The sequence below is a fragment of the Orbicella faveolata genome, unplaced genomic scaffold (assembly GCF_042242905.1).
Source record: "Orbicella faveolata isolate gen_17 unplaced genomic scaffold, um_ofav_v1 contig_26, whole genome shotgun sequence".
NCBI classification, from domain to species: domain Eukaryota; kingdom Metazoa; phylum Cnidaria; class Anthozoa; order Scleractinia; family Merulinidae; genus Orbicella; species Orbicella faveolata.
This window is the reverse complement of record NW_028301554.1, coordinates 17,874,419-17,885,206: the sequence shown is the minus strand read 5'-3', so window position 1 is coordinate 17,885,206 and position 10,788 is coordinate 17,874,419. Positions and strand designations below refer to the sequence as shown.

At 38.0% G+C, this 10,788-nt stretch overlaps 2 protein-coding genes across 2 annotated transcripts; one reads left to right on the top strand and one right to left on the bottom strand.

The window, feature by feature from the left end:
* Positions 1 to 2,215: 2,215 nt before the first annotated feature.
* On the bottom strand, positions 2,216 to 4,868 carry LOC110040047 (uncharacterized). The gene is made up of 2 exons (XM_020745237.2): positions 4,805 to 4,868; positions 2,216 to 3,539 (listed from the first exon to the last, which is right to left on the bottom strand). Exon 2 carries the CDS (start codon positions 3,536 to 3,538, stop codon positions 2,795 to 2,797), a length of 744 nt encoding a protein of 247 aa, XP_020600896.2. The 5' UTR covers position 3,539; positions 4,805 to 4,868; the 3' UTR covers positions 2,216 to 2,794.
* Positions 4,869 to 4,962: 94 nt separating this feature from the next.
* On the top strand, positions 4,963 to 10,782 carry LOC110040049 (uncharacterized). The gene is made up of 5 exons (XM_020745238.2): positions 4,963 to 5,081; positions 5,392 to 5,482; positions 6,071 to 6,208; positions 7,081 to 7,218; positions 9,534 to 10,782. The coding sequence occupies exons 2-5, from the start codon at positions 5,413 to 5,415 to the stop codon at positions 9,632 to 9,634; spliced, it is 447 nt and encodes a 148-aa protein (XP_020600897.2). The 5' UTR covers positions 4,963 to 5,081; positions 5,392 to 5,412; the 3' UTR covers positions 9,635 to 10,782.
* Positions 10,783 to 10,788: the final 6 nt, after the last annotated feature.

Here is a 10,788-nt window from a genome sequence, read left to right as displayed (position 1 = left end):
AATGAGATAATAAATAAACAAATAAATAAATAAAGAAATAAATAAATAAATAAAATGAATAAATAAATAATTATGTAATAATTACATACATAGATCAATAAAGAAATATATCTTACATGACCACTTTCCCAATTAAGCTTTTCAGGAGATGTTCCATGTTTGCAAATTCAAACCCAGCCAGGAAATATTCTGAAACCCTGAGCACGCATATTGCAAAAGTCCCACATAATGTGTTAGAAATCAGAAAGCATTCAGAGGACATGTATTTCTGCATTGAGTGTATACGGAGAGGAGCAGGTCACAAGTAGGGTGACAGAAATGGATAGTTTGCTAGATACTAAAACAAACATCTTAATTACTGGATTCATTCCGTTATCTTCCAGGAAACAATTCAACCTCCCTTGTCACAATGTGCTTGGTTTTCATTAATTCTGGAACTTTGATATGAATTTCTATTCTCTAAGTATATTTTATCAGATATGGACAGTTGTCAAACCATGAGCAACTTTTAATTAAGAAATGGAATGTAACATGTTTCTTCTGAATTTTAGTACAAATCTACTAGCGTTCTATCACAATGCCATTCTCTGATTGGCTATGTTACTCACTATCTATTCTGTGATAGATACATGTAGTGAGTAGCGCAGCAGTGTGCCTTTGTAAACAAAATGACAGCTGTTTCTTGGCAATTTTGAAGTGTCTGTGAAGAGGATTTAGGTGAAGTTTTGAACGACTAGTAGATTTATACTAAAACAATAAGACTATTTGCTATCGATTTCTATGCATGATAGTCGACTTGGGCTGCGCCCTCAGAAATCTCGAGCTCATGATCTAATTGTTTACTAGTATAAATCTACTAGCGTTCTATCACAAATGTCACCCTCTGATTGGCTATGCTACTCGCTTTCTATTCTGTGATAGATAGTATGTAGCTTAGCAGTGTGCCCTTGTTAACAAAATGACGGCCACTTCTTGGCGTTTTTGAAGCGTTTGTAAAGAGGATTTAGATAAATTTTTGAACGACTAGTAGATTAATACTAAAACAATTAGATTATTCGCTCTCAATTTCTATGCATGATAGTTGACTTGGGCTGCGATAGAAATCTTGAGCTCATAATCTAATTGCACAATAGAAGCATGAGTGAAAGTTTGGGAACACGAGCTGTTAGGCAAGTGTTTCCAGCGCTTTTTGAGTTCTCCTAAACTTTCCTTCGATATAACTTGATAGAAATATGGAGAACATGTTTTCCATTTCTTTTAGAAAACACCATAATGAAAAAAACCAAAACAACTTGTTTACTTTGATCATCAAAATGTCAACTCTCTTTGCTCGTGCCATCATTACATGATACCAAAATGGCGGCCACTTCTTTGCGTTTTCGAAGTGTCTGTGAAGAGCATTTAGATGTAGTTTTGAACGACTAGTACATCTGTACTAAAACAATTACATTATTCGCTCTTGATTTCTATGCATGATAGTTGACTCGGGCTGCACCCTCAGAAATCTCGAACTCGTGACCTAATTGTTTAATAGAAACATGACTTTAAACCAATCAGTGCAGATTTTTTTTTTGGGTTATTTTCTAACACCTTGTTGTTAATCCAGTTGTAGCTCAAGTTCACTTCCTGAAACACTAGTCAGTAGATGGCAGAACTGTAGCAGTTACAGTGACCTACAACATGTGAAAGTGGAAACAAAAACTTACATGAGAAAAGTTCATCAATTGATGCATTTCACATAAGCCAAAGTCAAGTAATAATCAAAAATTAAGTACTGAACAATAAGATATGTGCAAAATGTGTGCAGATATGTGTCAAAAATAATGTTTCCAACCACAAAGTGCACCACACAGTCAGATCTAGAAAATCTTATTTGCTTTTGTCACGAACAATAACACTTTACCAGTAATTACAATCATAAAAAGAAACCAACTTCCAAAATTTCTTTAAACTGACCTCCACCTTTCTTCTCTCTCAGGGGATTTCATAGGTAAAGGCAAGCCATCAAAGACCAGCATTGGAACCACTTCATTGCATAAAAGGGCTGCATATCCTCTACAAAATAATATGCATCGCTGTTAACGTCACTGAAGCAAACTTTACAGACACAAGTTGATCAAAAGGAAAGCAGAACTATGATTCAAATAAAAAAGTCATTCCTCACCTCTCAAAACTTCCTGTTCTGCACATACTGATCATGATGCATCCACCTCGGTTACTTTTGAACTTTTTTATTTTCATGCTTTGAAGATGACTTTTTATGAATGGCAATAAGCAGTTACAACCCCATTTGGACATAAACTATATTAAAAGCGACTCTTAACCTCTGCTACATGTAGCAAGAGATGCTTATTTGAAATTTCCCGCCTAAAGCACCTAACACCTAACTGCACGAGACCCATGGAGACTTTTACTCAAACAGAGGTTACAGTGAAATGAACTCATTTGGTGAAATAGACGCTTTGCCATTGTAGCATCCACATCACCTAAATTCTCAGTTTACGTAACCTAAACATTTCAGCGACTTTGGTTCCATCAAGGGTGCATTTTTACAACAAGAAAAATACATGAAAATGATGTACTTGTACCATAGCACACAAAGCATTGAGAATGCTCCTTCTAAGCACAGATTAAGCTTCACAGCCCTTGAAAAATAAATAATTCATGCACTCCTTTAATTAAATAGCAACTGCAGAGTTCTCTTGCTTTCTGTAATAATTATATGCCACAGTCCAAAATAAATATAAGGGCCTAATAGGCACTTGTTTATGTCCTGTCATAGTTGCTAAAAAGTTTATACTGAAGCAGTTACACACTCCTCAGGAGGTGACTGCGATTCTACAGCATGCAGTTTTTGATGCCTAGAAAAGCACACACTGTTCTTAAAATACCGACCACACTGTGAACATCGAAAATACTTTCCTGACGCATGCCTTTTGATATGTCTGTTAAGATACCCTAACTGACTAAAACACATTCCACATTCCTGGCATTTATAAGGAAGTACTCCTGTGTGTACTCGTATATGTCTTTTCAGATCATACGGTTGAATAAAACTCTTGTCACACTGGTTACACGTATATGGTCTTTCTCCTGTATGTGCCCTTTTATGTACCTGGAGAATTTCACGCCGGGTAAAACATTTGCCACACTGGTCACACGAAAATGGTCTTTCACCTGTATGTATTCTTTGATGTCGCTTGAGACATCTTGTCTGACGAAAACTCTTGTCACAGTGGCTGCATGCAAAAGGTCTCTCTCCTGTGTGTGTTTGCTCATGGTTTTTAAGCTGTATTGATTGAGCGAATGTCTTGTGGCAGTAATCGCATTTAAAAGGCTTTACTTCCATATGTGTTATTTTATGTTTCTTGAGATTACAAGATGAACCAAAATGCTTGCCACACTGGTTGCATTTAAATATCTTTTTCTTCCTTGGTTGTTTTCTAAGGTCATCCAGACTCACTGCTGGTACAGCTTGACTGTTGGTATCCACAGGCTTTGGTAACAGGGTTCTTAGCCTCTTGAATTTTTCTGTCATGCTGTAAATAGGTATGATAGACATGTATTGAACAAAATAAGCATTGTAAGGGAAATCGTATGAATGTGAGTGCAATCAAGGATAATTTTAAACCGCAAGTGATATTTGAAAATGCTCTCAAAATAATATATATTGGCCTTTAGGGAATTAAGGTGAGTGCAATTTTAAAGAATTTTCACATATCACAAGTAGTGTAAATCATTCATTTTCACAATAAATCATTTAATATATGACTGAGAATGACATGTTAATTGCACTGCGGTGGACACTGAAAATTAGCGATAAATATGCTTACTCTCAGCCGATCACAATGAAGTAAATTTGTCATAAGGCTGTTTTCAATCCTCCGTAGGAAAAAAGATGGCAACTGGTACATTTACGCATAGTTCTTAGCACACGAAACCCTTAACAACATTCATAAAAATGTACAGAAACATAAAAAATCTTCAAATCTAGGGTGCTCAATATCCTTAGTACAGGGACAAATATTGTAGACATTTTGCTTTCCATGTGCCTTTTAGGCTGTGTTAGGTTCACAAGGCATTGTGGTAAAATGTACAGCCGCCATCGTTTTTCCTAAGGTGGATTGAGTGTTGTAAATCTAAAACCAAACCTATTACTTACCAATTAGTCTACTCAGCTAAACCAAAATAAAAACCAAAACCAAAGTAACTGCCTAATTACTTGCGATACTCGATATTACTGTAAACCGCTGTATACCCATCAACACAACCTTGACCTCATGGCCACTTTTTCTTACGTTCATGCCTCAAATTAAGGTTCTCATATTCAGATTGTTTTGAAATTTTTGCCGTAGTTAGATTACAACCAACTTATGCAGAAACGCAGCAAATATTGGGTGTCACTGTACTGATTTTGGAGCTAAAGCGTTTTGAAGATGGTGCTGTTGGAAGAAACTTTTTTTATGCAATATATAATCCGCGCGAAACACAGAACCTAGGTTGAAAGATGGTACTTGAGATTTAGGGCAAAACACTACGCTTATTCCACTGCTTCGTTTGTCAATTATCATCTTTCTTGGAGTTTTCGTGTCTATTTTGAGAATGTTTGAGAGTTATTTGAAGCATATCAAAGTACCAGAAAACAACATGGCTGCCGCTTTCCACAACAACAAACTGCGAATCGAGTGAAATGTTCATTTAGGTTAAAACTATTTCTACTTACAGCTGAGCAAAGTGCATATTCAAGTACGTAGTTATGTCCCTTTTATACGTTTTAGCTAAACTCAAACACTTGTTTTCTCACCTTTTGTATACCGCAAGCCTTCTGAGACTGCTCAAGTTGCTCAAGTTACGCTTTCGTTCGCTTTCGTTACGCTTACAAAACGTATTGAAATTCCGCTGACCATAATTTTACAACTGGTTAAACCGGAAGAACATAGCCTGTGTCACAGCCGCCTCTCCCCGGAAAAAGAAATCGGACAGATTTTCTCTCCGATTTTTTTTCCGCGGAGAGGCGGCTGTGACATAGGCTAAGAAGAACATCGCGGATCGCGGAACGAAACTGGAAAGAAAGTAGACAGGTTAGTAGAAAGAAAACTCAGCTGAGTTTGGTTGGTGTCGATTTCTATTTCAGGTGAGTAACGTGGGGAACAAAGACTGTAAAATAAGTTAAGACTGTCATTTTCGTCTCTAAGAATGAGAAGAGGGTTGATAATCGAGCCCGAGTGCAAAAATATTTGTCGGCATTTGTTGTCGCATATTCATGAGCAGAATTATGAAGCCCAAACACGTATTATGTTGACACAAAGTTCTATAGTTTCATTCGCCTTTCGTACTATAGCGAGTACTTTAAAGACTGTTTTGACGCAGTAAGCGTGAATATCTTTGCAGGTAAAATTCCAGAAGATCGAAATGTCCAAAAAGGTGTGCCTTCTTTCCCTTTCTGTAATGGGGATGATTTTCCTCAACTTCTCTTTGACAGGTGAGCTTAATTAATTGATATAAATAAAATATCAGTTCAAAGAAAAAAAATATGGTACAATACGGATGTGGAGCGTCTTGCAGACCTACTGGTAGACACAAATTGTAGAGAGATGTGGCAATTTTTCAAACATATTATTGTACTGTATATATGCTGGTCTTCGCTGGGTGTGTGTGTGTGGGGGGGGGGGGGGGGGGGAGTAGGGGAAAAGTACTGGCAAGAGTAGGATACACCTACAGCCAACCCATTGTTTGCTGCATTGTTTGCTGCATTGATTGCCACTGTAGTTTCTATGACAGGGTATAAAACTGCTATGCGATACTTTTTTGTCATGTACCATGTAACATCCCACTGGTCACTTGTATTTTCTTGGTATTCACTAACACACCCAAATGGCTCTTGCATATACCAAGAAAATACAACTGACTTGTGGGACATTTGTGTTGCAAAAGTAGTGTTTTAATGAGATCTAAGATGGGAGAGTCTTTTCCTGTGTGCAGTTGCATTAGAATAGTACTTGTTGATGTATCATGCAATTTGGTAGTTAAAGGCAGACTTTATCAGTTGTGGTATATTAACGTATTGCAGCTACTTCTCTCAAATGCTACAATTGCCTTGGAGCAAAAAAGGAACCTGATCAGGATGCAGGTTGCAGTAATACCATCAAGAACTGCAGTGGATCAGAGAATACATGCATGATACGTCTCATCAGAAACAAGTTATCTGGTGTGTACTGAGAGCTGGAAATTAAAAAGCTAAGCACTATTTTTGCTGCAAGTGCTTGAAACCTAAATAATCTCACCCAGACCCTAGACTGCTGGCAGACAGCCTTTTCTCTTAGGGTCACTTAGTTAGACAAGTGTTTAGCCATTGCGAAAACAAAAGGGCAGTATGGCTGAGTAGGGAATGAACTTCAAGGTCTCTCCTCATAATCCCTGCTGAATTTCAAGAGAAAAACAGACTGCCAGCATTCCAGCCAAACCCTTTTAATTTGAACACCATTTAGTCTCAAGAACTCTCACCAGAGCCATGGTTCTTATTTTGACACCCAACTAGTGCAAATTGGGCAATTACAGTGTTTGAATGGGGAAGTCATTATGTACAAGTTTTCTTGAGTTCATCCTTAAAAATTGTAACAATCACTGGCCACTATAGAGTTTAGGAAATCAAGGACAGGCCAATTTACATGTCTCAGAAGACACAAAAATAACATTAAAAAAAAACAGAGTTGAATGTAAACTTTTGCCAGATTCAAACTGACAAACTATGGAATTTCAGAGAATAACGCAAATGTGACACGCTGTAACTGAACCCTCAAAACAGCACAAGAATATGATCATAAATGTTATGATCATAAATGTTACATGTTGTGGTTCTGCTCTAGCTGTCATCTAGAATTTAAATCAGTTAATTTATTGTTTTGTAAATCTTGCAGAATTTGTTTGTTTGTTTTTTTCTTTCTTCACAACAACAAGAATATTAATGTTTGTGAATTAAATGCGAAACTTTGATACATAGAAAAAATTCTAAGTTCACAATTAAGTGAAGGTGCTTTTTATTACTGATATTTTATGGTAAAGTATTTTTTGTCTCTACAGAACCTCAAGTCTATCACCTAACTTGCAAAGCTAAAGTTGACTGTGAACGTCTGGGTGTTGGCTGTATCAAAAATAATAAAACTATTTGCACAAAATGTTGTTCCACTGATCTGTGCAATACTCATACAACCTACAGTGGTAATCAGTCTGTTTTGTTATGATTTTTACTGATGTTGATTATTTTAGTTTGAGCCATGACTAGCCTGCAGACGCAGACGCATTTCCAGTTGTCGCTTGTCTGTGGGGGGGGGGGGGACAGGAGGGGTACGGGAGGTGGGAGAGGAAAGGGCGGGAAGCGGGAGTTCTAAGAGGGCGGGAAGCGGGAGAGAAATGCAAAACGCTAATTTTTTTAATTCAACAATGCGTTGGAATACTTTCAAAAATGTGAAACCAAAATATATTTGACTTGCATTTAACGTCTTCTCAGTCACTTCTAAGACTTCTGAGCAAATGAGCAAATGAAAATTTGCGCTTGGGCTGAAAAACAGGCTTACTTCCGGTCAAATAGTAAACCTGTTTACAGTGATTACGTCATAGGTCATGAAATGTCAAGCGGCACGAGTGCACGTGTCGCGTAAGCTGTCAAATTGCAAAAAGGTGAGACGAGCAGGCGATCTCAACTCAATGTCATCCAAGACAATTTTATTAGGTCTCAGTATTTTCCGGTGCAGCAGTGAAAGGTCCGTGCATGAAACACCTTCTTGGGAGCTTGCTCCTTACGACCGTGGATCAGAACAGACCAAAGATTTCACCGCGTGGTGTAGAGATGCCTCAACTGAATGCTGCTTTAATGAGCGCGCTGGAGAGTGTGGAGTGGTTCGTTTTACGTCTCACTCGGAAGAGGAAGGAGACTTAACAGGTCTAACGACCATTTGGAGCAGAAGGAGACCAGTGCGCTCACCTAGGCACATGGGAGACTTCTTTTAGATTTCCCGAACAATAAATACGCATGTCTGAAATCTGCCTGGGACGTTTGGCTGCACTTCCATCAAATCCTACTTCCATGATTTAATTCTCTGACCCCAATAAACGCCGGACTGGTTGCTGGAAATCCGTATATTTTATCAGAACAAGATACAATTTAGAATTAACTTTTGAGACCGTCGTCACTGAAAACGGATTTCAGAAACAAATCTGAAGAGCCCATGAAAATGGACTTAAATGGTGAAACTCAAAGAAGATAAACAAGTAGGTCAAAACTCCATTGAATTGAAACATATGGCAGTGGTAATCTTGTTAAATTATTTAAAAACAAAGGAAATGCTTAAGAATTGCGAAGCAAAATGACTAGAATGTGTTTTGCTTCTGCCAATTTACAAGGGACGGGAGCAGCACGGAAAAGGGCAGGAGGCGTGAGATAAAGGTACGGGAAGCGGGAGAGCAGGGTACGGGAGGCAGGAGGTTCTGACCCCCCTGTCCCCCCCCCCTTGTCTCCGCCGAAAATAACGTCTGGGAACCTAAGCCAGGAAACATTTTCTAGGACATAGGAATTTTAAGCCAATCACAGTTTAGCTCAAGTAGCCCCAGAACTACTGCGTGAGGTTTTCACTGTGAGGAGCACTCGAGTTTCATTCTATCATGGAATCTGATTGGCCAAGGAGAAACAAAAGTCATTACATCACAGAAATTGTTTCCTAGCTCGGGTTCGCAGACGTTATTTTCGGCAAGACAAGCGACAGCTGGAAAAACGTTTGCGTTCGCAGGCTAAGCCTTGACATGCACTGTGTGGAAAGGAAACTTGAACTCAAGTAAATAAAGACTTATAATAATTAAACTGTGATAGACAAGCCCACAAGTTGAGTTGCAAAACCCAAGCTCAGAGCAAGGGATGGCCGTGGGACTCTCAAAACTTAAGTGCAAAGAGTGCAATGTAACTAGCTACAACCATGGAAGACTTTGAGAAAGTCTAAAACAAAGACAACACTCCTGGAAGGAATGTTTCTGGCTTCATTTGAAATTTCAGTTAATGAGAGATCCAAAATTATTATTCTAAGAAATTAATCTGAAACATTATTTTAAAAAAATTTAAGACCAGATTTGGAGCAAGTTCATTTTGGATTTTGTTGCCCAAAGATAAACTGCCCCTGATATGACATGACATTTCTTTTATGGGTGGAGACAGCATGACCAAGTGGTTAAGGTGCTGGACTTAAAACCGGAGGTCACGGGTCCAAGTTCCACTCAGACCACTGAGCAGGAGTTTTTTCTCAGTAGACCCTAGTTCAACTCCTCAGCCTCGCTTGTAACTAGCTAACTGGTCTGCCTCCTGCCAGTTGGGATTTTTAGCCACGTTATGTTCATTTGCATTATTTGTTTCATCATTTGCTTCCATTGGCCCTGAAAAGCCCCATTGGAGGAGTGGTCAATTAAGGTATATTTATTTTTAGTTTTTAATACTACAATGTAGGTGCTAGAATTCTCACTGATGTTTTATGATCTTTTATCACTGACAGCTACCTTAGCTCCCCCAACCTCGTCGACGTCAAGGAGGACACAAATTCTACCAATCATATTTTTCCTGGCCACACTGACAGTGTTCTGGTTTTGTGACTAAGAGTTCAGTGTAATAATGTTGACTCCTACAATGTACCAATCTTTGGGAAGTAAAAAATATATATATAATAATAGCCTAGTGTGCACTGCCAATGTAAACCATACACAAAAAAGAAACAAAGTGTGCAGTTGAACCAAAGTGGTCTGCAGTACACTGTTCAGAGGAGGTTATCATAATGGGCCCTTTGCATTAAGGTGATTCCTTAGTATTGGATTGCGCATCCCTACTGCACACAATTTTCGCGTCATTAGCGCGCGCACATGAGCACATGCGCGTACAAAACGTAAGAGATTTCCCTCAAACTAAGCTCGATAGCAAAATAAATGCTCCTTTTCTCTTAAACGAGCATGGTGACCCCCACTTTTTATTTTGTAATTAATTTTCAATGAGAACAATATCCTCAATAACTGAAAAAAAAATTAGAAGAAATCTATGGCTACTTTCTTGGCAAATGAAATAAATACTACAGAGGGAGACATAACGGGCCCAACAGCACATGTCCAAATTATGTTTCCTATAAAGGATAAAAAATGGAGGGTATTTGAACACATTTTTTCTGGGACAGAAACGAATAAACAATCAAAACTCTGTGTGATATAACATGCTGCATTGAAAAATAATCGAGCTTGTTTGTTGCTCACAGATATTACCAAAAGTCACCTAAATAACCGTATTAGTCAGCATTGTGGCATGAAAACAAGCATGGTGACCCCCTCTTTTTACTACATTTTTAATATCTCCTTGTCCTGTAACAACAGCATACCAAATTTCATTGGAAATCTATGGCGGGTTCTTTTACCAGGGAATCACCTTAACTAGCCACACCGCACAAAATCATCCTAGCAATATTGCAAAGGAATGTGATAACCTCCAAAACAAGGCAACTTCAGTCAGTCAAGTTGGACTATACTTTGCTTTTGATTACCAAGTGCATAACTTTAAAAATATTAAGCTCATTGAATGGTTGTCCACGAACTTTGCCAGTGACTTTCCAGATTATTTTCAGCAGGTTTCCAAAGAAGTAATTAACAGAGTTTAGTAACATTATATAAATATTGATAACATTTAATAGGATTGTAATGATTATTTAAATTTTAAAAATAGTTTTTAAACAAAGCTTTTAATTAATAAAAGTCATTATTTTTAGATTTACT

Coding starts and splice junctions, on each gene's coding strand:
- LOC110040047 (XM_020745237.2), bottom strand. CDS start 3,538: ATGACAGAAAAATTCAAGAGGCTAAGAACCCTGTTACCAAAGCCTGTG.
- LOC110040049 (XM_020745238.2), top strand. CDS start 5,413: ATGTCCAAAAAGGTGTGCCTTCTTTCCCTTTCTGTAATGGGGATGATT. Junction 5,483..6,070: donor CCTCAACTTCTCTTTGACAG/GTGAGCTTAATT, acceptor AACGTATTGCAG/CTACTTCTCTCAAATGCTAC. Junction 6,209..7,080: donor CATCAGAAACAAGTTATCTG/GTGTGTACTGAG, acceptor TTGTCTCTACAG/AACCTCAAGTCTATCACCTA.